Source organism: Trachemys scripta, chromosome 10, assembly GCF_013100865.1.
Source record: "Trachemys scripta elegans isolate TJP31775 chromosome 10, CAS_Tse_1.0, whole genome shotgun sequence".
NCBI classification, from domain to species: domain Eukaryota; kingdom Metazoa; phylum Chordata; order Testudines; family Emydidae; genus Trachemys; species Trachemys scripta.
The window spans coordinates 47,644,570-47,671,705 of NC_048307.1; the positions used below are offsets into that span (position 1 = coordinate 47,644,570).

General features: G+C 46.2%; 1 protein-coding gene across 3 annotated transcripts; it reads left to right on the forward strand.

Moving 5' to 3' along the window:
• The first annotated feature begins 316 nt into the window (after nucleotides 1-316).
• Nucleotides 317-21,574, forward strand: SCAMP5 (secretory carrier membrane protein 5). 3 transcript variants are annotated; one of them, XM_034783251.1, is made up of 8 exons: nucleotides 335-433; nucleotides 3,840-3,958; nucleotides 6,551-6,617; nucleotides 7,061-7,189; nucleotides 11,039-11,195; nucleotides 14,079-14,180; nucleotides 14,870-14,987; nucleotides 16,941-21,574. In XM_034783251.1, exons 3-8 carry the CDS (start codon nucleotides 6,611-6,613, stop codon nucleotides 17,133-17,135), a joined length of 708 nt encoding a protein of 235 aa, XP_034639142.1. In that variant the 5' UTR covers nucleotides 335-433; nucleotides 3,840-3,958; nucleotides 6,551-6,610; the 3' UTR covers nucleotides 17,136-21,574. The 3 variants fall into 3 exon arrangements, with proteins under 3 accessions (XP_034639140.1, XP_034639142.1, XP_034639141.1); XM_034783250.1 differs by lacking the exon at nucleotides 3,840-3,958 and adding an exon at nucleotides 3,462-3,552 and having other exon boundaries at nucleotides 337-433; XM_034783249.1 differs by lacking the exon at nucleotides 3,840-3,958 and having other exon boundaries at nucleotides 317-433.
• The last annotated feature ends 5,562 nt before the right edge of the window (nucleotides 21,575-27,136 follow it).

Consider the following 27,136-nt stretch of genomic DNA (forward strand, 5'->3'; position numbering starts at 1 on the left):
CCCCTCCCCCCTGGAGCCTGGGACACCCCCCCCCTCACAGACCGGTACCTCCTCCCCCTCAGAACTTGGTCCCTCCTGCCCCCGTCAGAGCCCGGTACCCCTCGTGTCCCTAGCGCCGGGGGGCCCCTCCCGCCTCAGAGATTAGAGCCTGGTCCCCCCCGCTGGGTCCCGCCGGAACCGGCCCGGGCTGTGGCGAACGGACCCCGCGCCGCCAGCGGGCCCAGCACTTTGGACAGCGTCCGCTAGGCTGCTCCGGCTCTCGCGAGAGTTGCGGGCGCCGCCCAGGGGGACAGCGAGGGGGCGGAGCCAGGCGCGAGCCGCGGTCGCTGCGGCAGGAGGCGGGGGCTGTGGGGCGCGGAGCCGGAGCTGCCTGCCCGGGACGGGGAAGGGCTGCGGGGCCTGACGCTCTGCACTGCACGGGCGCTGCAGGGAGGTGAGTCCCGCGGGCTCTGTCAGCCTCGCAGTGACGGCAGCCGCGCCCGGCGAGCATTGCGGGGTTGGGGGCTGCCCCTGTCTCGCTGCCAGTGTGCGCGTGCCAAGGGCCCTGCACCCCCCCCGTGTGCGCGCCTGTGCCAAGGCGCCTTGCGCCCCCCCCACCCGTGGATGTGTGCCCGTGCCCAGAAGGGGCCTTTCGCCCTCGTCCGTGGGTGCGCGGCCGTGCCAAGGCGTCTTGCGCCCCCCCCCACCCGTGGGTGTGTGCCTGTGCCCAGAAGGGGCCTTGCGTCCCTGCCACCCGTGGGTGCGCGGCCGTGCCAAGGCGTCTTGGCGCCCCCCCCCCCCCCCCCGGGTGCACGCCCGTGCCCAAAAGGGGCCTTGCACCCTCCCACCCCTAGGTATGCACGTGCCTTGAGGAGGCCTTGCACTCCCCAACCCGTGGGTGTGCACGTGCCAAAGGGCCTTTGCACCCCCCCCTTCCTGAGTGTGCATGTGTGCCCAGAGGGGGCCCTGCCCCGCCAATTCGTGTGTGCGCTCGTGCCCAGAAGGGGCTTTGCACCCCCATAGCCCATGTGCATTCAGGCATTCAGAAGGGGCCGTGCAGCCCCCAGTTCGTGCGGGCGCATGCCTGCCAATATGCCGCCCCTGTTCCCCCCCCCCCCCCCGGTGTATGTATACACCAGCACGCATGCGAATGGGCCGTCCATCTCCCCTGTGTGCGCGCACATTCAACAGGGTCTCCCCCACCTTGTGTGTGTGTGCATGCAAAGGGGATCCCCACCACTTCTCTTGTGCATGTGTGCAAATGGTCTTTTCACTAACCTTTTGTTCATTTGCACATTTGTGCAAATGAACAAAAATACCCTTGCAGGTGTGCGTATGCAAAGGAGCCTTCTGTCCCCCTCTGTGGGTGTGTTTGCGTTTGCAAAGGAGCCTTCCACCAGCTAATATCTCTCTCACTGAGTGTGCAGGGATTTTTTTTTGGAAGGCCTAATTGCCTTCTGCAAGGTGACATAATCAGTGGAATACACAACTGGCTTGTTTATTAACATGCAGTGAGTAACTGTCATGTGTATTGCAATGAAAGATGGGCCCAAGCAGAGAAAACCTACTTCCCTGATATTGTGGGGTGTTTTGAAATTGGAACTTGGATTTGAATTTTGTCCAGGGCCCCCATCTTTATAATGTGCTGAACCAAAATCCTAGATTTGAATGCCTTAGCATGCTGGGGCATTGGCTAACCAGATGCAAGTCTTGTGTCTTGATCCCAGCTCCAATTACAATGCAAGAGAAAATTCCTTCCTAAAGTGGTAGGCGGGTGAATTAATGCTGCCCAGTTGAAATACACTGGGGCCTTGTGCCTACTGCGTGTGGGAGGTGGGTTAATAACCCAGTGACTTTCACCACAGACCTCCCTATTACAGGAGAGAGAGGAGTTGAGTATTCCAGTGAAATCCCCACCACAGTCCCCATCTGAAGATGAGTGGCAGGGTTGTGGGAGAAGATATTGTACCTGCTTATTTTTATGGTCCTTTTTCTCACTTGTATGTTTTTCTCCATCAAGGGGAAAGTGTGAATTAGTGTAAACCCTATTACCACCCAGTGTGTCACATTTTAGGGAGCTGGAGGTGTTAGTCATTTCAGATAAATGTTAAGGATAGATTCAGAGAGTGCTTTTCCATGTATAGCATTGGCTATACAGAAAAACCGGGCCCCGATGTTGGAAATGTGGAGCCCGCATGCAGATGATTTGCAGGCAGTAGTGGAAATTTCATTGCATAAAGAGAAAATATCCATTACTTTTTTTATGAAGGCCAAATGGTGGTCCAATTAAAGTCAATGGCAAAATATCCATTGTCTCCAGTAGGGCTAGGATTTGGTCTGAAATACGTGTCGTGTATTTATTTTACTTTTCATCACTCGTAGTTAACCTATTGGACCTTGTCTGTGCAAATGATTTTCTTACTGGAGGGCTAGATAGGCCCCGTTGGTAAAAGTGACCCTCTCTGGTCTGCACTTGCACTTCTACCACAAGTAATAACAGAGGAACTGGAATATTCAGCAAGCTGACTGTCTGAGCATGAACTTAATAGCTGTACTAGATGTGCAAGTGAGGGGGACAGTAGGCTGGGTTCGGACAGTTGTGTTGGGTGACTTTGTTTATGTGAAAGTGACTTTGCGTCAGTTTAAGCCCCATACGTGGGTTTGATCGCTAAAGGGGCTTTACAGATTTATGTGCTAGGGTTTTTGTAAATGTTTGCTAATTTTCTGAGCATCCGTGATTGGGCACTTAACTTGAGCACCCTTGGGGCACAATCTTGGAGGTGATTCTTTGGAATTGCTGAGCAGCGCCAACTCCCATTGTCTGCAAGTGGAGCTATGTGTGCTCAACTATTTTAAAAATCAGGCCCAGTGTGTCTCCTGTTTGGGCACATGCTGTCAGAGGCCTCAGCTGCTCATCTTGGCAGAAATGCCAAGGCAGTGTGTGTTATCCCCAATGCCAGACCTTATTCTGCATCCTCCTGGGTGCCAAAAGCACCAGCTATCAGGACCTCACTTTCCCCTGGCACATTCTGTGATGCTCTTCTCTGTTTTCTATGCAAAAATCTCATCATCACTCTCATAACCGCATTGGTCATTGGGGCACCATCATTGATGAGCAATCAACCAGTTGTCTCCATCCCTGATGATTGTGTGTCAGTGCTTGAGTCTCCGTGAAGTCCATTCCTGTCCACTTTTTTATGTTGTCAATCCATTTCTTCTTCTGTCTACCTCTTTTTCTCTTCTTGTAGATGCAAAAATCGACAGCATGGTAAAAATTGAAAACATGGAGATGGTCTCCAATTGAGCTTCTTATCCAAATAATACGGGAGCTGCGGTAGTGACTTGTTTATTTCTATACTTAATTCAATGAAACCAGCAACGAAGCTGCCTTGCTGTAAAATTTAGGTCCAGTTTGCCATTGGTACAGGGACTTAATAATAAGGTGCTATTTGTACATATCTATTTATGATTTTTTTGTATAGTATCTAAGCATTATCACTTTAAAGCTCACCAAGGAGATACACTGGGAGAGCTTCAGACAGAGACCTACAAGATGAACATATGCCCCTCATGGTTAGTAAAATCAAACAGGTACTAGGTCTGTTATTGAGAATAATGCCTCCCTGTGAGAGGGAATGGTGTCAGTTTAACTCGAGTGGTAGTTAGGCCTCTGCTACAATTAAGAATCTCGCTAGTGCAGCTTTGGTATCACCAGGAGTCCCTTAGATTTCCTTGATCCCTCTAAATCTTGCTTTTGGTTTGGGTAGTGGGATATGCAATTGACACTACTGTAGCCTAGTTGGTGAGCAAACTCTGCCTAGTGATGGACAAAGGGTAGGTGTTTATCTTGCTTCTTTTAGATCTGTCAGCAGCCTTTGGGACCATCATTTGAGGTTTGGTTTAGCCTGAAAGCCAGGATTGGGTGGCTGGTACTGCTCTTGAGTGCTTCCGGTTTTCCTCTCTGGAAGGATCCCAGAAGGTATTTTGAAGCAATGGCTTACCTGTCATGTGGGCTCGTGTGCAGGCTTAAGTGGGGTTCTATTCAAGAGTATGTACGCACCCATTTCTTCTCGGTGTACATATGAGGATGTTGTGGGAGCTAGACCATTTGAGTTGTGATGCAGTTAGTTCAGAGCTCTACAGCTTCAGGAGTCACATGCTCCATGTGGCTACTGACCTATTTGGCAACCTTGGTGCATATATTAAACTGGAGTTCTGACAAATGTTCTTCCTTCTGGGTGCAATTCATGGTGCTGATACTGATTTCTAATACCCTATGTGTGCCCCTAGCCCTATCAACCTAAAAATCCCTGGAGCTTAATTTCCCGTGAGACTCTCTCCTTCCCTATGCACAGCAGTAGTAGCTGAGGTCACTATGGGTCCTTGAGCAGTCAGCCCATATCTTTAAATGCCTGGGGACATGGCTTTCTAAGTGGATGGCCCTTGACTCTAGAATTCTCATTCCTTCTCCTCCTTCCCTACCTACTCCTCCAGTTGATCTAACCAAACCCAAGTCTGCTGACCTTCAGGGCCTAGTGTAAGGCATTTGAGATTATTTATTCATTTATTTTGCAGTGTATTGTTTTTTAAACTCTGCATGTGCACAGAACTGATCTGTACTTGGTGCACTTTATAAATTAAAAACGTTCACAAGCACTTTAATTTCTGAATGCAAGTAAGTTGTAGATCAGGGGTCTCAAACACGCGGGCTGCATGTGGCCCGTGGAGTTATTTCCTGTGGCCCGCCATAGGCGCCGACTCCACCGGCAGCCAAGCTCTCCTCACCCCCCCACCCCACCCCCTGAGCGCACTGCGTCCCTGCTCGTCCGCCTAACTCCCAGTGCTTCCCAATGCCAAACAACTGTTTGGTGGCGCTTAGGACTTTCCAGAAGGGAGGTGGGAGGAGCGGGGACATCGACACAGTGCAGTGTAGCCACAGCGGTAAGTGGATCTAACTACATCGACTTCAGTTACATTATTCACGTGACTGAAGTTGCATAAGTTAGATCAATTTACCGCACAGTGGAAACCAGGCCTAAGCCTCTCCCTGCCCGACATTGCTGAAACTTCTTTTACTGTTCTGGCTGCAGCCAGCACTTTAGTTCGAACATGTGTTTTAGGCCTTTGTAGCCAGTGGGCTACTCTAATGGCTTTCCCAGGGGTGGACAATAGATCTGGGTATATGTATAAATACTGTAGAGATGCGTATCTAATATATATAAAAGCTCCTTCATTTTCAGTTTAACCCATTTTTTATCCCTAATAATCCTGGGTTTTACAAAAAGTATTATGATTTTTTCTGATTTTTCATCCTACTTTTGTATCATTCAAATATATAAAAAATAACTTGTTTTATTAGGAAAACATGAGATATATGTATTACGATAATGCATTAGTCTGTGTGTGTATGCAAAGCTGCCTGTTAAAGCAAGGCTATGTATTAGTCTAGAAGATAAACACAATAAACAAACAGGTATGCACACAAGCTCTGAATGCGTGCACATCTGAACATACTGATGAATCTCACGCCCACCATGTACACATTTCAGGCTGTTAGCAGATAATGGTTTAAAGATCTGACACACTAAAATGGGAAAAAAAACTAAAATCTGTATTAGAATACGTTTCAGATCACAAAGAAATATTCAAAAGTTTTAAAAAAACAAAAACCGGAGAAAAGGATGCAGTTGAGTATGTGCACTGCAAATGGTGAGGCCCAATTATTAAATGTAAATATTTATAGGCTAATAGTTCTAAGTCTGCAACAGTTAACTGTTTATTCAAGTGAAAAGTTTTATTTGGGGATTAGCGATATATTGTTTTCTTAAACTAAGAGGTGGCATTGTGTTTTGAGTTCTGTTTTAGTTCTGCAGCAAACCACATTGAATTCTGTTAATCAAAGTACTGATCTACCGAATACTCCCCCCCCCAGTTCTTCCATCGACCAAAATAAACCCCAATATTTACCCAGAAAAATTAATATTTTTTGCACCAATTTCTGCCTGTTTTAATAATAAACATCGATAAATTCCCAGGAAAAATAAAATAAAATAAAATAAAAACTGAAAACGAAGGGATATATATAGCATAAACAATGGGAAATTCAACCATGCCTTATTATAGCATTGTCCTTGGGAGCCAGTTATTTCTGTAAAGGGGTGATTTGCCATACCAGGGGTGATTTTCATGCTGATTGAAGGTAGCTGGGTTCTTCTGTCTGAGGATCATCCCATGGAATGTTGCAGTGAAGCCAGCTGTTTTGGGGCTTTTTTTTTTTTTTGGTTGGGTTTTTTTGGGGGGGTGTACGGGGGGGAGAGGAGGAGGCAGGAAAGAATTCAATTTACTCCCTTAATTTGGGAAGGATATACATTGGAGAAATGCCAAGAGACTACCTGGATTTCCCCAGGCTTGAATCAGTGGGATGGTGGGGAGGGATTATGGTGTTAGGACATTTGCACTTCCGGTAACAGAGTAAATCCTGGGAAGTGGTTGAATATAGAGGAAACATTATTTCCTGTTGTTCTCGGTGTCTGTTTCCTTAGTGTCATTACTGTCTCTTGATTTCTTCCAGTTTTGGCAGAGGTGCAAGCTGTTCTCTAACTTAGCTGCGGAGTAGAGACGGAGAGACACCATGGCAGGTAAGGAAAAATCTCTGCTGGATCTTGTAGAACTGGATTTTCTATTAAAGGACTCAGTGCTTTAATGAAGGTAACATATTGGCCTTTGCAATCAAGTTTACCTTCAGTGGGGTCATATGTGTCACAACGGGTATAATTTGGCATGCACACTCTTTATTCCTGGTGATTGTGTGTGGAAAGAAAGAGCCCAGCTGGACTGTCGGAGCCCAAGCTGAGTTGCAAGGCTGGCAATGAGGGGAAATCATCTTTTTTTACTTATAAACTGAACAAATCTGAGCTGGAAATCCGTGAGACACAAACATGTAACCCCACTAGGCTACTTTCAAAGTCACTGCTCAGGTTAGATCAGTGCTTTAACCAATCAGCAACATCAGATCAGTTTGGAGGAACAGAGACTTGCCTTGGGCTCTGTTCAGTGATACATATTTTATCTCTTGTCACAGAAAAGGTGAACAATTTTCCTCCACTCCCAAGATTCATCCCCTTGAAGCCATGTTTCTACCAGGATTTTGATGATGACATTCCACCACAGCATCGAACCTTGGCCAAGCGCCTTTACTACCTCTGGATGTGTGAGTCATCCCTGGGGCAGGCAGCCTGTGTCTGCAGGAGAGGAAGGGATCAAATGGGTCGAGAGAGAAATGCTCATGCCTGCTTCTCTGAATGCTCGTCTCTAGAAGTGTTAGTGTAAAGAACAAAGTGGCACTAAGGGAAACATCATCCTGCCCCCGAGTCTAGGGACTTTTTGTCTCTTGCATATTTCTGAAGAGGTTTAAACTAGTGATGGGATCTGGATCCTGACATTCAGCTCCAAATCTCAGCTTCTCCATATTTGGGGAGTGGGGTTCTGGATTGGGCCATGATAAAGAGGCCCCAGTCACAGAGTTTAGGTTCCAATTGGGATCTGATTTTCTGGAAGGCTTGAGCTCATCTCTAGCTTTAACTCTGCTGGAGCCAGCCCTAGAACTCGTCTCAGGGTGTCCTCTCCCACCCTCTAGGTGATCACGTGCACGTCACAAACTAGAAACCACTCATGAACTCTGCTCCCTCACAGAGCCTGCCCTAAGGTGGAACAGATCAGCCAATGACTTTCTCTTTGCTGAAGGATTTACTGCTCTGATTTTCTTCCTGTCAGGCTCCCTCAGCCAGAGGGCTCGTCACTTGGGAAATGTAGGCCCCACCAGCACACTTCCAAGTATTTAATTGCAGCGATATCTGTGCTTGGGCTCTCCCTTCCCTGCCAAAAAACCCATGAAAGGTTTCTACAAATCCTGCCAGGGTCCTCCTGAATCAGGAATCTGAGCCAGATTGAGGTGGAAGACGTGGAGCTGTCCTCCAGCCCTGTGTTTTTAGGTCACTACTCCCTCGTTTCCCAGTTCGCAAATTCCACATCCAGCCCAAAGCCGCATGGCTGCCTCTGAAGCTGAAATGCCACTTTAAATTACTGAGTACAGGGCCTCTGATGTAGTGAGCGGTCGCTTTCGCCCAGCCAAAAAGTGTAATCTCTGCAGTACCCTGCTCCCCAGGGTGCAGGCACTTGAGGTTTTCCTCAGAGCCAAACCTCACCTGCCCCTTCTGCAGCTGCTGAGTGATGTGCTCTCCCGCAAGCTGTGGTCCCTTGGGTAGTTCCTAATACCACTGATGCAACTAGCTGGCTGCTGGAATCGATTTCCCTTGCATAGGGACCATCTACTAGTTTGACCTGTGGGCAAGTAAAGCAGACAGAGTGGCAGGCTTCCCTGTGAGGGGAAGAGGATAGGTTTTACACCCCCTTTGGGCTGCTCTTCCTTCAGGTGTATTTTTCCCCCTTCTGAAGCCTGGTGTGGAGCTTGCCATCTCTTTGCTCCGGGTATCCTGACCCCAAGGGCATTCAGTGTAGCAAGAGTGCACAGTTCATGTAACTTTACTAAACAGAGTGCAGCTAAGTGAGTAAATTTCCCCAGGATATACACTTGCTTAGGAAATCCAGCCAGTGCTGAGAGTCAGTGTCACAACTGCCTGAGCAAATTGGGGTATGTGGGGAAAGTTTAATCAGAAATCCACTTCTGAGAAATCACCACTGCATTTGGCATGATTTGGCCCCTTTACTGGCTAGCCCGGAGGCGAAGCCAAGGATTGAATGGCCCTTGGAAACTAAACTTGTTCCCAGAGGAGATCCCTCCAGGTTGAGGTTACAGCACTCCCGGTGGAGAAGCTTGCATGGCTACTCCACCTGACCTGTGCCTAAATCGAGGACTTCTGTGTAGCAGTGACAGTCCTAGTGACTGAAGTCACTACCCTTTTTTAAAATAAGATGGAAGATTGTTCCACCAGTGTCCAGGGTCTCCCAACCCATACGCAAAGTATGCAGCTGCGTAGGGCACCAGAAAATTCGGGGCATCAAATTTCCTGGTGCCCTGTGCCACTGTGTGCTGCTCCAACCCTTGCCCCACCTCTTCCCCATGGCCCCTGCCTCTTCCCACCCTTCTCTGCTCCACCCTCACTCCCCTGAGGACTGAAGTGGGGTCGGGCCTGCACTCACTGGCAGAGGGAAGTGCAACAACCCAGCCCCAGCTGCGCCGCCAGTGACTGCTGGGGGGTGGTTCCCCCTGTCCCCCCAAACCAGCCCCACCCACCCCCCACGGGGGGGGGGGCTGCGTAGGGCCCCAGAATAGCTAGGGATGGCCCTGCCCATGTCCCTCCCCTCCCCACATTCTGTTTCTGAAGCTTTACTGGTGAGTTTGCTGCTATGTAAACCAGGACAGTGCAGATGGTTTTTTTTAGGTAGAAGTTCTGAGATGGGGTAGGATGGAAGCAGGGAGAGGAGGAGCTGTTAATGAACATTTCCATCCTCCTCCTTGGCAGCGGGGGATAGGGGGATGCTGCTGGGTGAATGGATGGCACATACAGGGTCTGTGGGAGCAGGTGCCGGGCACCCTCTGCCTTTAAGATGACCTCTGTTCCTTATCAGGTGTTCTCTCTGAACATTGAAAGCAAAATGGAGTGTTGCATTGAAGCAACCTTCCCTGGGGAGTGGTGTGTGCTCCAAGTGCAGGTTAGAAGGAGCTGAATCAGCACCAAAGGGACTGGGTGTTTATGCTTTTAACTCATGCATCTGTCTCCTCCAATGGACTTCCCACCCTGCTGACTTGCCCAGTTTTCAGCATTGGTTCTGTGTGCTGCTAGGAGTCTGGAGCTGCGCTAGCTTTCCCCTTCCTCATTCAGGGAGGCTGTTGTGGTGACACTGACAAATTATTCTGTTAAATGTATTTTGTTGGGTGCCAGGAGGGAGGTGTACAATCACTTTGACGCCCCATCCCTGATTTGGCTGCACTCATTACACTTGTATTTAATAGGCCCCTTTTTGTTCTTGAGCCTTGAAAAGCAAAAGCACAAACACCACATCTCTGTTGAACTTGCTGAGATTGTTTCTATTAACTTGCTGTCCAAGGAGACCCTTTAGGTAAGCCTGTCCCCTGAGGAGAAGACATGTCAGAAAGGAGTCCAAAACCCCCCCTGAGGGGGAAAAAGCGGGGGTGGGGGGGAGGTCAGGTCTCAAACAGTGATGGGACATCCTTGAGTGCTGCATGATGTAGTGCACATGTGGATGCCCTGCCCGTCAGATCGCTGGGTTGGCTGAACATTTTAATCTCGTACAGCGAAGATTACATTGCTTGGTGGACATTAATTCTGATTGGAACAAAGATTCATCCTGAAGTTCTGAGGCACAGAAGTGCAGATGACAGATTCTCCTCTGCATTGTCTAGTCTCTGGTAGGCTTCCCTTCGTTGTAGTAGGCCTGTATCACTTAGTCTCCTAGTATCTTATTGGAGAAATATTTTTTCTGTTGAACTGATCTGGACATGCCATAGACCAGTCAGGAACTTGTGACTTCAGTTCTCAGAATCGGTCAGTTGGTGTCCAATGGCTCAAGCAGATTAGTCATGGGAAAGGCAGCTTGGCACTTGCCTGGGAGCGCACTCCCTTTAGTGAAGCCATTGCTGGTGGCAAGTGAGGAGCTTCCTTTAGTTTTCTCATTTCCATCCTTTGGTGGCAAGAGAGAAATTAATTGTGTTTCAGTTACTCTCACTCGTAGATGATTGTACCTTTCCGCCGCCCCCAAACTCTCACCTCCTGTAATGGGTGACATATGCAGGGGAGCCACAATTGGGCCATGATTCATTGATGCCAGCCTGCTCCGGCTAGCTTGGAACCATTGCCCCAGGGAGCCTGGTGGGCATGGAAAGACTAATTGTGAAAATTATAGAGGGGAGAAAGATGATAAAAACTGAAGACAAAACCCCACCCTTGGATTAAACCTGCCTGAACATTTCTGAACCCCATGGACGTAGCCACCTGAAGGGTCCCTTCGGTCACAGCTTACTTTCTTGCCGTGTGCTACTTTGCTCCCTCTGTGTGTCTGTGTGTATATATGTTTGCAGTGAACAGCATCACCTTGGCAGTGAATCTGATTGGCTGCCTCGCATGGCTGATTGGAGGCGGTGGAGCTGTTAATTTTGGACTGGCAATTCTCTGGCTCCTTCTCTTTACACCCTGCTCCTATGTCTGCTGGTTTAGACCTATTTACAAAGCCTTCAAGTAAGTGGTCAGAGCTGGGCACAGCTTCTCACTGTCTTTCCCCTTTCTTCTCATGATTAACCAATGCTTAGACTGGCTCACCTCTATTTGGGAATCCCTCCCTTCCCTTCCTACCTTTAACTTTACTTTCCTACCTTGAAATCTTGGATGTTCAGGATTAAGATCTCAGCTCCCCATAAAAACTAATATATCAAATATATATTTTCCGTCTGAGTGGGGTTCTTGACAGTGAGTCATGGGAGATTGGGAAGTGTATGTGAACAGAAAACTTTGAATGCTGTGATCTATCACATGGTAACTTGGACCAGAGTCCACAGGTACAGTGCATAATGAATGGATACATTCCTGCTGTTCCTGTCCAAGTTGACAGACTCTGTGCTTTTGCTGCAGAATGTGGAGGCACCTGAAGAGAGATGCCTTGGGGATCAGAGAAACTCTGACAGCCCTTCTCTGATACTAGAACTGGAAATGGGAAAATAGGTCAATATTTAGATGAGTTGCAAGTGCTTCTTCCTAACATCACAGCCCCCTTGTTCCAGCTAAGAACTACAGGGTACCAGCAATTTTACAGCACGCTTCTCTGACTCTAGAATCCTCTACATTGAGTCAATAACCAAAGTGTTCTACAGTCCCGAGAGATAGAGGAGGGAGAGCAGCTAAACAGCTCCTCCTCTGGCTCTGATTTAGCAATGTACTTAAGCGTCCGCTTAATTTTAAGCATATGATTTGTCTCAGTGAAGTCAACAGAATGTAGGAACGTGCTTGTGTATCTTGCTGAATCAGGGCCTTTAATTCTAAGGTTCATGCTTTGACTTTCAAGTCTCATTGGGCCATGACGCAAAAGCATGAGGGAAGAGGTATTAGAAGTTGAGGTTCTTACAAATTCCTTTTTCCTGACACTAGAAGCTCAGATTCATTCTCAGGAAACCTGAAGACAGATCTTCAGCTGGTGTAAAGCTGCAAAGGTCCATTGAAGTCAATGGAACGATGGCAGTTTACATTAGTTGTTGGGCATCCAACTATCCCATTACCTCAAGAAATGTGGCTCTGTGGACCTCTCTTTGTTCTAGACAACACACTAGCTCCAGAAACTCAGTTCTCTGCAGCCCCAGCTTGCGGGGGAGATCCGATTTTTATTTTGGGGGGTGAATATTTTCTTTCTACTAGAGACTCCTTTTACAAACCTTTTGGGGGTGGATAGCATGTATTTGTGTTGGTTATGTGTGCAAATTAGAGCAATCCATGCATCACCAAATGTAAAGTACACCATTCTACCAGTCCCCTGCCGTTTGCTGAATGCTTCATTAGTTCCCTACTTGAGAGCAGGATGGACTGATTTAAATCAAGGCGATTTTAAATCACCAAGTGGAATGCCTTGAGTTAAATAGTTGATTTTAATCAACTTTTCCATTTGCACTTCAGTCATTTTCTGAAGAGAGGTGCATTCTCATTGGTTGGTATAACCATTAAAGCATGTTTACTTACAACTAAATAGAGCCTTTACATTAGTTTCGGTGTCTTTTTTGCTACCTAGAAGGGTATGCTATAACTATATACGTGTATTTAAGCAGTTATATAGCTTAATATTTTCAGATTTATTCATTGTATATTTTAGTATCTTAGAAACTGGTGAACAGTATATTGTATATTTGCCAGATAATTTACTTTTTGCTTATGATTTGTGTCAAGCTGCATTGTGATGGTAACTGGAATTGAATGTAACACTCGGAACAGCATATAAAATTAATTTTTATTAAACAAAACAAGCCCTTAATACAGTACATGACCTTTGTGCCATATTTATAAAGCTTGACCTCAGAAGCTATATGTTTTCCCCCTGATTCTTTCTTAATACAGAAAAACAGCCTTTAGCTCAGTTTTTGATACAGGTTTATGGATTTAGCTTAGTTGTTTTTTATTTAAATGTTTTAAGAGCTTATAATAATTTTAGGCCTTAACCGATTTCTTTAAACAGGTTTATTTTTAATTTAAATAACAAAATAAAAACATTAAATTAAAAGAATTGATTTTTTTGTCCACCCTGCTTGCGAGGAGGAAGGATGGTCCAGTGGATAGGGCACTGCACATGGACTCAGGAGAGCTGGGTTCAATTCCCCAGTCAGACACAGATTGGTGTGACTTTGTCCATTTCCTAGCTGCAAATTGGGAATAATACTTCACTGCTTCACAGGGGTGTTGAGGATAAAATCTGCTAACTATGAGGTGCTCTAATAATATGGTAATTAGGACTATGTAAGTAGCTAAATAGGGTACGTCTACACAGGGATAAAAGACCTGCAGCAGGCCCAGGTCAACTGATTCAGGCTCATTGAGCTCAGGCTGTGGGGTTAAAAATCGCTGTGTGAATGTTAGGGCTCCAGCTGGAGCCCCAGCTCTGGGACTGTCCACCCCTTGCAGGGTCCCAGAGCTCTGGCTCCAGCCTGAACCCAAATGCCTACACAGCAGATTTTTCAGCCCAGGAGCCCCACAAGTCCGAGTCAGGCCAGTCACAGATTTTTTTATCCCTGTGTAGACGTAGCCATAGAGCCTTGGAGAAGCTCTGCTCTCTGACACCTGTTTGCCCAGCTTGAGCCCCTCAATTTTATTTCTCCTTCCTTATGCTGTGATGTCACTATCCTGACTATTCTTTGAGGGCAGCTCTTGTTCACACTGGACCATCTGTTCCCATTCTCATCCACCGCATCATGGCAAAAAAAATCTCTGCTGGAATGAAAGGGATTGTTTAGCTGAGCTGGTGGCAGAGATATTGGGTGTTCAGGGGGACGAGAGCTTCCTTGCTGCGATTCGGAGTGCAGCTTGAGTACCGATTGAGACATGGGTAGCAGTGGGGAGGAGGAGGATGATAAATTGTTTCTCTTGTAGGACAGACAGTTCTTTCAGCTTCATGGCTTTCTTCTTCACCTTCATGGCCCAGCTGGTGATCAGCATTATCCAGGCGGTGGGGATCCCTGGCTGGGGAGTCTGGTAAGGAATTTGTCACGTTCAACCTTTCTTCTCTTCAGGTGCTAGGCACAGCTGACTCCTGTTAGGATGGAGGAAGAAAAAAATTCCAGAGTCCCCTGGCTCATCAAGTGGACATCAAGTGGGTGGAAGTGGGAGTATGGAAGGAGTGCATTAGTGGAGTGGGAGGAGAAGGGTGATGAAGGATGTGATGTGGTGGAGAAAGGAGGTAGAATATAAGAACGACCATACTGGATCAGACCAAAGGTCCATCTAGCACAGTATCCTGTCTTCTGACAGTGGACAATGCCAGGTGCCCCAGAGGGAATGAACAGAACAGGTAACATCCAGTGATCTGTTTCTTGTCACCCATTCCCAGCTTCTGACAAACAGAGGCTAGGGACGCCATCCTACCCATCCTGGCTAATAGCCATTGATGGACCTATCCTCCATGAACTTATCTAGTTCTTTTAGGAGGCATTGGGGAGGCCCTTAGGGTGCTTGTTGGTTTCAGGAATGGCTTAGCATTATCTTTTGTCAGCCAGGGAAAGGGTCATCCAAGATACTGAAGGGTTTGGGAGAAGAATCATTTTAGAGTGAGGTTTGCCACTTGCAGCATACAAAGCCAATGGGGAAAAAAAACATAGCTACTGGATATGCATGGCTGCAACAATGCCGTTGTTTAACCAGAACCCTTTTTCATCTCCCTGCAGTGGCTGGATTGCAGCAATATCCTTCTTTGGGACCAACGTGGGTGCAGCTGTGGTGATGCTTATCCCCACCATCATGTTTACAGTTGTGGCAGTCTTCTCCTTCATTGCCCTCAGTATGGTATGAGTGCTGGATTAGAGACCAGAAATTGTGACATTTTCTGGGTGGTCTTCTGGGGAGGAGATCCAAGCTGGGATGTTCATTGCTTCATGGTGTTTCTAGGGAGAGCTCCACTGGGCACTTTCCATCCTTTGTTCTGTTAGGAGCAGCCCTTTGTTCACAATTTCTGGTGCCACTGTTGCATTTAGGGCTGAAACAACTGTTTTTGTCAAACTTAGAACCTCTCCAAATCTAGTGCTGTCAGATCTAGGACAGGACTTGACCCGTGATGTTTGAGTTCCCTTAGGCTCTGGCAAGATGCAGGTTGTGGGCTGCTGAATTTAAAAAAAACAGAGAAGTACTCTTATTGCTCAGCTCATCCTAGAAGCTGAGCAAGAATGACTTAAATAAGAATGTTGATTGCTTGAGCTCCCTTGAGAAATTCTTGGGTACGGTAATAAATGTTTAGAATTTTTAAAAAGTTTAGCAAGAATCTAAAATAAATCAAACTCAGGTCTTCACTAAAGCCCCAAACTTTCCGTTTCTCCTGTTCCTGGTCTTCGTTCTCACTTACAGAGGCCCGCTGCCCTGTGATTGGTTCCTTGATGGTGATCTTTATGGTTTAGAGCTAGGAATGAGCTCTTTAAAGCCTTCACCTTATTTTTTTCCTGTCTTTGATGTGTGGGTTGCTCAGGCTTAATTACAACTTCTCTAATCCCACAAAGCACAGACATGCATTCTCTGAGGTTAGCAAATGGGTGGGGGCTCTTGAGGTTAGAAAATGAGGTAGGTGTTTGTGAAAGGTGTCTACAGGGCTGGTGCTACCATTAAGGCAAACTAGGCAGTTGCCTAGGGCGCCAAGATTTGGGGGTGCCAAAAAGCGGTGCCCCCAATTTTTGTTTACAGCGTTCCTGGGCTGGGCTGCCGGCGGCGCGCTGACACGTGTGGCTCAGACTCCCTCTCCCAATGCAGCGGCCGCTCCACTTCTCCTGCCTCCCAGGCTTGTGGCGCCAATCAGCTGTTTGGCGCCACAAGCCTGGGAGGGGAGGAGAATTAGAGCGGGGGCGGCATGTTCGGGGAGGAGGCAGAGCAGAGGTGAGCTGGGGTGGGGAGCTGCTGCACGGCTCCCGGGGGGGGGGCGCGCCTCAGGGCAGAGGGGGAGCGGGGAGCTGCCGTAGGGCTTGGGGGCGGGGGCGCAAGGTAGAAGTTTAGCCTAGGGCACGAAACTTCCTTGCACCGGCTCTGGGTGTCTGATGAAATGCAACTTTCCGTCTATCCTGTTTCCTGCCTTAGGAATATGGATATAGAGGGGACTGAATCAGGGCTTTGGAGCTGTGCTCCGGCTCTGCTCCAGCTCCAGGCAAAATCCTGCAGCTCCACTGCTCTGGAGCTGCTCCGCGCTCCAGCTCCGCTCCAAAGCCCTGGACTGAATGACTCTGGGGAAGACTTGTAATAGGGTAGGTTGTCTGTACTAATCTATAGTGACCAATCAATGATTGATTGGTGGCATATGTGCATTGAGTTGATGGTTCACTGGAAACAGTAGTGAGACAGTTGCCCACATCATGAACTACCATCCCAACAGGTCAATTTGCTTCTCTTGTTGGCAGTCTAGGTAGAGCACAAAAACTAAGTGGAGATGGAGGATGAACTGCTTTCACGCATCGGAGCGGGTCCCATTAGGTCAGGGTTGAGCCTCTTTGGTCAGAATTGTTGCACTGCCACGGTTGTTGCATGGAGCATCCAGTCTCCAGGGCTGTCATTCCAACATCTGTCGGTTTCGGTCCTGATCCTGAGGGGTTGAGCACCTGTAACTGCCCATGAAGTCAATGGGAGCTGCAAGTGCTCAGCACTTCTCGGGATTGGACACTTTGCCTTAGGTCCTGTCAGGCTAGCCAGATAATTAAAAAAATAGTTGGGGGCTCGCCTCTGTGAATCAGTGATCTCTTTTCTCTCTACCTCTGCCCCACACAGGTGCATAAATTTTACCGGGGCAGCGGAGGGAGTTTCAGCAAAGCGCAAGAAGAGTGGACCACGGGAGCTTGGAAGAACCCGCATGTACAACAGGCAGCGCACAATGCGGCAGTCGGTGCTGCACAAGGGGCCACGATGCAGCATGAAACACCGTATTCTGCCACCCCTAACTACACCTATTCCAATGAGATGTGAGCAGAAGACTCTGTCCTGAGGGGTGGGGGAGAGGGAGAATACTGCTGAGCCAAGTCTGTGTAAGCATTTCAACAAGGGAAGTGTAAGATACTTGATTTTTCCCTCTACTCTAGAACAGGGTATTTTTTGTTTGTTTTTTTTCTGATTCTCTTTTCTCATTTTGAAGAAGCTGTGAGTTGACCTGCAGGACACTTGTGCTGTGCAGTAGTAACTGTGTGCTTGTGTTCCCCCGTGAAGTAGTATACGGTGGTGATTTTTAAATTACTGTGGTGATAGGTGTATGTTTATAACATCAGCAAAAAAAAAAAAAAAAACCCAACAAGCTCACTAAAATGTCAAGAGCAAAACTGAAGATCCCTGACAACTTGGGAGTTCCAGTGGCTAATACTTCCAGTTGCTAATGTGTGGTTAGTAGTGGCAGCCTCTAGCGAGGACTGGTACCAGTTTATCCAATCCCAGGAATTCTCCTTTTTCTTGTAGCAGGTTACTAGCTGATTTAGCACTTAAATTCTCTGAAGCCAGTCCATATCCTCCCTCCTAGGTTCAGAGAAAACAGGTTCTCCTAACACATGGTGTTGTAATAATTTATTCTTTGATGTATTGTGAGGAAGACAGTATTGGTGTGTAACTGTACAGCAAGGGCCCCAAGGCAATGTTGGGAATTTGTCCTGTTGAATTGTAGCAGACCTTCCCATTAGTGTGAAACTTTGGTACATTCCAGAAGCTCCGGACTGAGTTCCATGCTCTGAGCCATATATTTTTAAGGTGTTCCGGTGGGGAAAAGTGATTGTAAAATTGGCGCGGTGTTTTTCAACAGATCTACTCTTCAGCATAGTAAGGGCCAAATCTTGTTACTAGACACATTGCTTCAATGGTATTGCTTATGTTGTAAATAGTGTGAACAGAATTTGGCCCTACAAATTATCTGCTGCTGGTTTTAGGCTCCTTTGAAAACTAGAGCCTAAGGGAATGAAGTGCCCAACTTCCCTTGAAATTCAGTGGGATCAGGCTTGCTTGCAAATCCCAACCTTAATGTCCAAGAAGTGTTTACTCCTGTTGGCCCTGAAAACCCCATACAGCTAGGGGAGAGTGAGTTGGATTCAGACGTCATGCACTTTGTCAGTGCAGTGGCCAACTAAATTTGCACTGCACATTTGCTGATACAAAATACAGAAGAAAACAACAACTTCAATTTCAGATCCTGGTTGGAATTTACCGCCCTGGCGGTTAAAAGAAAATGAATGTTACTGGGAAGGAATAGGGGTGAAATATGCTTATTTTTAGAGAGAGACATTTTAGACTTTGAATGCACTTTAAGTAGGGAGGCCAGATTTTCTCCAAACCATCATCAGAAATTAGTTCACATTTAATCTAATCTGGCCCCTTTGATCAAGTATCTCCTTTCTTCCCTGATCAATGCTCCCCAAAGTCTTAAACATGTAGCAGGCAAATGGTGGTCCTGTAATTTAGTAACCCAACATTCCACAGCTTATTAGTTTTCTAGTTGCCCTGCTTTTCAGGCCATCAAAACCCCATCTCTTAGCTGCCTAATAATGTCTGTATATGAAATATATATGCAAGAATTATGCCAATATGAATGATTTTTTTCCAGCAAAGCCAACCAAGAATAAAGAAGTTTCCTTTTTAAGGATGCAACTTAAATAATTCTGCAGCAGCCAGTTGTCTTTTGACAAGGCTGTGAAATAAAGGTATGATAAAAATGTATATATCTTGTGGAGGAAAGGAAGCCTTCACTGATCCTATTATATACTTAATCAGATTTAAAATATTGTGCAATTAATTATAGCTAGTCTAAAATGTATTCTACCAAACCTTGTGGTCTGTTAGTCTCCTGGTTGAGAATGTACAAATTAACAGTGATTATTTCACCTTCTGTATTTATTGTAAGAAAGACAAGCTATTAAAACAAGCAGTAACACAAACATACAGCTTTAGCCAACTCTCCTCTCTATTACATCCCCAAAATCTATGAATGTGACTGATTCTCAGTAAAATGACACTGAATGCATCAGCATGACTGCCACCGATGACAGAAGCTGTGCAGAATACGGTACCTTGATTTAATTATTTGTACTTAACCTGTGACTGCTAGCCGAGTGATGCCAAGAGTTTAGATACTGCTCTAACTCTGGAGTAATGCCAATGAAATCAAAGGATTTACAGCAGATTCTCACCAGTATGAGATAATAATCTGCTCTGGCCCAATGATGGTATGTGCATTGGTAGAGTCAGCATTTCCAGTGGCAAATGGGATGCCAATGTAGCTTTTTGGCTGGCAGGTAGGGGGGGTGGGGTGTTGCTTCAAAACAGCAACACCTCATTGGCCATAAAGTATTCACACAGTTAAATTCCACATAAATCTGCAACCCCCATTTTCTATCTTTTTGTCTGGAGTTTCCTCACTCTGTCTTGAGTTTTATGTTCTACATGTGTCCAGCCAATTCTGAAAGGCAGGGCCATGAAGATATGATTATGTCACAGTGATCATCACTGGCACAGAACTGTGAATTTTGCCATTTATATGGACCTAGCTGCCTCGGATTAACGGTTCATTAGCTTTGATCTAGACCTGTTTCAAAGAGCACTATATCAAAGCAAACAGCAGCAGGGTCCACAAAGTTGCTATGACCATAGTGTGAAATGATCTGTTTTTACTGTGATTGTGCTGTGAATTGCGCATAATTTTACTGTGACAAAATCTTAAGCCATAGTGATGCATCATAGGCCCAACTTCCATTCTAAGAGGCACAGGCATTTTGTTATCTTGCAAACAGTGGCATTTAGATTCCTTGACCACACAATTGGGAGTGTTTCATGCCTATTAAAAATATGAATATTGTTAAGGAAATCACACAATGTTCTTTCCAACTGTATCTACTAAATGAAAAACAAAACATTAGAATGTTTGCACTGTCCATTTGTCTATGCCTCATGAGTGCGTTGTGTCCAACCTTATTGTGCACTAATTTATGTATGCTAAGATTTTAACTCTAGTATAAAGCCCCTAGTACTTAATATAGGTCTTTCCAGAGACCTATCATTGCTCTAAAGACTGTATTATATAGAAAACATTTCACTCTTTTGCTCTCCAACACTCGTCCCTCAGCTAATCTCCACCATCTGCTCATCGGCTACCTGTAGTAAACCTCTCGCCTCTTGTGTAGATCTAATAAAAACTGGTTAATCCTGCATGGATTAGACTGCAGTGTAGATTGGTGCTTTGAAAGCTCACTGATGCCTGGTGCTCTGCTCTTATCTTCTCACAGCTGTAGTCCTTTCCCCTTTCTCTTATTTTCCCCCCTCCCAGCAGCAAATTTTTTGCTGGCCTCAAAGTCATATTAAAACACAACAATAAATGGAATCCTTGTTAGAGTAAATAAAATAATTTTCTGAGGACTTGAAAACCTACTTCAGCAAACTGCGGAAGTTCTTTAAATGGTGAGGTGTGCTCATTAATATTTCTGGTCCTCTTCATCCTCGTGCCCTGGAAACAACTTTCAGAAGCCAACACTCTTAAGTGCACAGATATGTACTGTTACACTATAAAAAAAATATTTCACTGAATTGCGACACTCACAAGCTAACTTATTATAGCTATTTCCTCACTTTGCTAAAATGGAGCTTTTTTCCTAATTCTGGCTGGAAAGAATTTGCTAAATTAGTTTGGAGTTTCAGCTGGTCAGAGTGAAGGACCTGCTGCTGTACTGAAGCAGATATTCTAAGATTAACGATACTAAAGCACCATGGTTATGCCATCCCCATTTACGGAACTGACTCAGGCCCACCTTTGTAACACAAAGATAAAATAATAAACCTTACAGCCTGGGAGTAAAGTGCCAGGCATAGAATGAGAAAAGGGACATGGGGCTCCATAACGGCATGACAAATCTCTTCAAATCCTAAGAGAAAGCCCTTTGGGCTCTGGATAAGAATCTGGCTCAGTGTTTGAACTAGAGATGGGCTGAGAAGGGTCGGTGCTTGGTTCTGAGTCAGGTGAAGGTTGAAGACTGAAATCCAGCAATCTCCTCTCAGGAGAATTCCATCATCTTTGGATTACACCAAGCCAAACAAGATCCTGGAGAATAAAAGGTCCCTTTGCTGTTTGGATTCAACCCAGATCCAGAATTAGACAGGTGGGTGTAGATCTGTGGATTCAAATCCAACCTAGCATCTCCCCAAACTCCTGGATGTATGATTCCAGCTCAGTCCTGTCTCTAGTTGGAACATTGCACACCACAAGTAACTTTAAATTTGTTGGTGGAGGCAAAGGGTGGTTGTGAGCGTAGCCTACTCTGACATAAATAGTCCTAATGTGAAGTGGTCTGGGATCAAATAATGTGCTTTCTGAGAAGGAAAGAGAAGGTTCTGTGGGAAATTTGCACTGAATCATGGTGCGTTCCACTTCTGTAAAAAAAACAGTAGAGAATGCTCCGCTGTGACAGGTTCTAGTCGGAGCTCAGCTGGACAGTAGAGAAGGGAAGAACCTCTGTGATCAGTGTGTGTTTCAGCATAGTTCAGGGTAGTGATGGTGCCATATTATCCTTTCAATGTATCAGAGGATTTTTTTAAAACGTAAAACAAATTGGATGGATGGTTTTATTAAATATTTGGACCATTTGTGACTATTCAGAAAGCTGCTGTTTCCTTGAGTCATTCCGTGTCTGTCCCTGATAAATCAGTGTCATTCTGGAGAATAACAATAAAAAATTCTCTAAAGCAAGGTGTGAAAATGTCGTTCATTGCTCTTTATAAGTGAGTTCTGTGCGGGTAAAAGGTGCGGCTTGACATTCCTTCAGACTGAAGTCTCTTTATCCAGAGTACCGTTACAGCACAGGAAGGTAGCAGTGCAAGCTTTCCTACACTTTAATTTGGAAAGGCCAACCCGCTGATGTTCAGTGTCTGTTAATAGCAGTCCAACAGCCTGCCAGATATGGGGTTGACATGTAAAGGGGGTACCCATACATTAGGAGCTGGAAGGAGACCACAAAGACCTTTTGCAATGACAAAAATGATCCATCTGCAGGTAATGACATTTGGTTACTGCCAGTGTCATTCCAGTTGAGACCAGTGACCCAGCACTCAAAGGCTCTATATCACATCACCACTGCCTCATGAACATTTTGCTTTTAAATTTGCAATGGAGATGCATAAAGTTGTGGAGTGTCAAGAGCTAAAGGGAGATTAAATCTCATGCTTAAAGCAATCTAACTGTTGGAGCTCGCCTGCTCCACATATGCCTACTAACAAATGGATATAAACTGGCTATCAACAAGTTTAGGCTTGAAACTAGATGAAGGTTTCTAAGCATCAAAGGAGTGAAGTTCTGGAACAGCCTCCCAAGAGGCGCAGTGGGGGCAAAAAACTGGCTTCAAGACTGAACTCGATAGTTTATGGAACAGATGAGACTACCTACAATGGTATGTAGCTGATCTGCTATGGCTAGCAGCAAATATGTCCAATGGCCGGGGATGGAACACTAGATGGGGATGGTTCTGAGTTACTACATAGAATTCTTTCCCAGGGGTCTGGCTGCTGGGTCTTGCACACATACTCAAGGTGTAACCAGTTGCCATATTTGGGGTTGGGAAGAACTTTTCCCCCATGTCAGATTGGCAGAGACCCTGGAGGGGGGGGGGTCGCCTTCCTCTGCAGCATGGGACACTGGTCACCTGCAGGTTTAAACTAGTGTAAATGGTGGATTCTCAGTAACTTGAAAGTTTTCAAATCATGATTAGAGGACTTCTGTAACTCAGCCAGAGGTTAGGGGTCTATTTACAGGTGTGGGTGGGTGAGGTTCTGTGGCCTGCAATGAGCAGGAGGTCAGACTAGATGATCATGATGGTCCCTTCTGGCCTTAAAGTCTATGATTCTTATGCCATCATCTGGCTCTGGCCAGTGTTGGAGATAGGATATCAGACTAGATGGACCACTGGTCTGATCCAGTATGGCAAGTCCTATGCTCCTGTTTTCAAATGGCTCACAATTTGAGCAACCCACTCATCTTGCTCCTGCTTTTTCCTGTGTAATATTGTCTCTGGGTTTTGAAGGCCAGCTGTATTTTCAATTAGCTGAGAGCTTTATACGTTGATTGTGGCATAGAGAATATATAATACATCAACTCGCTCTGAATTTTGCTGTCTTCCACTTGTACTTATTGCCTCTGCTACTCGTGCAGTTAAAGCAGCGTTGGCTCCCTCACAACATCACTGGCAGCTAGGACAAAAAATTTCCTCCATTGGTTTCATGTTAGTGGCTGCTGCCCACCCAATACCATTCAGTTCCTCACAGCAATCCCACATCACTGTCCACTGGGCCTAGTGCTATCTCCTTTTCTACTAAATTTCTAATAAATTTGTTAGTCTCTAAGGTGCCACAAGTACTCCTGTTCTTTTACTACTGAGTGCACAGCCTGTGCCTGCTACGACTGCAGAAGCATGAGATTTAGCCTCGCTGTGCCAAACTGGGTTCCTGCAATACTCAGGTAGGAGTTGTCTTGAGCTTTATGATTTTTTAGGGATGTCAGATACTGCAGCTCCCATTCTCAGTGCTCTCTAATGGATTCTGCTTCCAACTCTCTCATGCATCCAGCCCACAGTCAAACAAACAAACACTGGGAAAGAGACAGGATCTCCCTCCACCCCATCAGGCTCCAGTGTCTGTATGTAGGCGTCTGTGTTCTCATCACCACCTGCATAAGAACTGTGATCATCATAAAGCATCCACCTATAACAAATAATATGTCTGTGAAAAGCCAGGCTGAGTCTGGAACAGTCAACAATGCCTGGCAATTGCCAGCACGTTAGAGGTGACTTCAGGAATGCATAGGCTTTTACCAGGATTTCTGCATCCCTCAGGATCTCCCACTTTACTCTCTAATGCTGATCACCATGGAGTACTCATTTTGTAGCTTCCATCTTTCTGGCTGAGAGGGACTGGATGGGGCTCCTTCTACTACTCTTCAATACCCATCCATTCTAGGGGGTCTCTTGACAGCCACTCCTTCTGCCTCCACCACTAGTTAAACATACTGCCTTGTAGCTCTCCCAGTTCATACTGGCCTAAGCAATGGGATTAGGTCTTGCAGTGATAAGGGCTAACTTGCTTGCCTTGGACCAGTTTGAGTGTAACATTTTCACAAAGTTCACCTACTGGCAGGGGCACCATTTAGGCAGGGCAGGGGGGACTCTAACCCCCTCTGAGTTTCATACCTGAGGTCTGCTCACAGCGCACACCCTAGCACTAGACGGAGCTCTTAACTGCAACGTAGCTTTCTTGTGATATGTGATGAGTTCTGTGCTACTCCCAACTTCTGCCTTTGGGGCAGGGAATTTGTTTATAAACAGAGGGAGGGTGATTAAGATAACAAAAGGCTTGTTATTAAAGTAAATTAAGGATTGTTAGATGATTCTGAAAGCAGTGCCAGGCACTCAAGTTAAAAGAAAACAAAGGATAGGAATAAATGGTGTGAATGGAGAGGTAAATAGTGGTGTCCCCCAGCTGTCTGTACTAGGACCAATGCTGCTCAACATTCATAAATGATCTGGAAAAAGGGGTACACCGTGAGGTGGCAAAATTTGCAGAAGATGCAAAATTTGCAGAAGATACAAAATTACTCAACGTAGTTAAGTCCAAAGCAAATTGCAGAGAGTTACAAAGAGATTGCACAAAACTGGGTGACTGGGCAACAAAATGGCAGATGAAATTCAATGTTGATTGATAAATGCAAAGTAATGCATATGGCAAAATATAATCCCAACTATACATACAAAATGATGGGGTCTAAAATAGCTGTTACCCATCAAGAGAGAGAGAGTTAAAACTGGTCCTGCACAGAGCCTTGGGGCACCCTAGTCCCAAGGGCAGGGCAAGAGCCAGCTGGGAGGCAGTGGAGGGGCTGTGCCAGATCCACTGCTGTAGAATGGGATGGCCACCCCCAAAAGGTGCTGAGGCCTTGGGGGAGAAGTAGCTTACTTCTTGCCTGAACCCCATTGTGGAAGCAGGATTGGGGGGTGGGCCCAGCACAAACTCCTGAGGAGCACGGAGAGGAGCTGGCTGGTCCTTCCAGGATGGTGGAGGGGTGGTGACAGATGACTCACACTTACAGTCCTGGGAGAGGTGGAGTAAAGGCTCTCAGGCCTCCCTCCCTGAAATGGTCATCACAGGCTGGATCACTGGCCCCTCAGACTGGGATCCAGTTCCTAGCAGAGCCACACATGCCCAGGTGAGGTGGAACTCATGATGCACCTATGAGAAGTGAGGTGGATCACTTTAGACCCTAGTCATGATCAACTGATCCCCTTAAGAATATGGGACCATCTCTTCTTGAGGATCCAGTTTACAAAGGAGCCTGTTACTGTGGAGAGAGATTTTCCTGTCCCTTTGAAGCCAATGTGCAAGCCCCTAAGTGGGAGATGAGAGCCCCAGAGCCCCAGAAGATAGTCTTGATTTGGCTTTCTATCTTCCTCAGTCCTGCTAAGAGCCCCCTGCTGCCCATGTCCCCATCCCCATACAGGAACACAGAGCCTTGACACCTCCAGGACAGAGACTACCTGCAAGGCTGCCCTGATTTCTATTAATAGTCCATAGGATTCAAGTCTGTGTTTTATTATTATTAGCATTCACTATATTTTTATTATGAGCATTAATATTAGAATTGACTATTTACTATTATCATTCAATATTCATCATTATTATTAGCATTTACCATAGATTGTAATTAGCATTTGCTCTTTATTCTTAGCCGTAACTGCTTATTAGTTATTTTTAATTATATTATTCCTTTCAGGGTATTCTGAGCCCTATTTTTTCTCTTTATTATAAATTATTTATTATACTTTTAGGGTGAGCTGGATGCAGTTGGGGTGATTGGGAAGCAGAGAATGAGGAGCTACTGTGTTATTACTAATGTTTTCTCTGAATTTTACCAACTTCAGAGCTGGTGGGTCATTTTTTCCATTGTGTGTCTGTTCCAGGACAAAGGAACAGCTTCCTGGAGGAGCAGACACTGAGGACCATGTGTCTGTTGGTGTGAGAGATGAATGTCCAGCAATGACACAGTGAACCTAGGCGTGGGATTGCTGCTCACAGATGGGCCTCTCCTATGTGGTAGTTCACTGTGGGCTTGGGAGTGTGAACTGAACCTTTCAATATCATGGTAACAGTTCCTGTATGTAGACAAAGTGGGCATATTTCCATTATTTGAATTGTGTTCATACCCACAGGTCTGTCAGGATCAGGCCCCAGGATTGCATTGGGCACTGCTCAAACGCAGATGATTACACAGTCCTTGTGAAGAAGAGGTGGCAAGAATCTGGCTGTGCCCATATTACATCTGGGGAAGCTAATGACGCTTGTTTCTTGTGTCTAATCCTGAAAAGATGTCAGTAACAATGGAATAACTGTGGTCTGCTTTGTAGTATGGTGTGAAATGCACAGTTGGACCTCATTGTTGCCTTGTGCACTGGGGACTTCATAAGGACAATTACTGTGGTTGTGGCCAGGGTGATTTTCCCCCCATCCACTTGCAGGGGGAAGTGGAGATGTTTGGATCCAAATCCAAAGTTTAAGGGTGCTCAGGTCCAGGACTTTGGTTGGGGACCACTTCTACCCAACACCCCACCTCTTATGAGGAAGCCTCTTTCACCAAATATTTCTCTCGGCAAAGAGGGGTCAGATTGCCCTGCTCATCAACAGATTGGGTCTGGAGGAAGCACTGGTTTCCCAGTGGCCTCTGGTGAGTCACCTTGCCTACTGCCTCCCTGCCCAGTCCTCCTGGGCACTGCTAGCTAGCTCTGTACTTGTCACCCCTCAGCCACCTGTCCCCCTCTCCTCCAAGCCTGCTGGAGCAGAGGGAGCCCTTAGCAGCAGGGCTCTGCAGGGAAGAACTCTTGGAGGCCAAGCTCAGGTCTGTGACAGAAACTGAAGCTGCCATAGCATCGGAGCACCCAACACTGCTCCATTGGGTAACTCCCCCTTTAGGA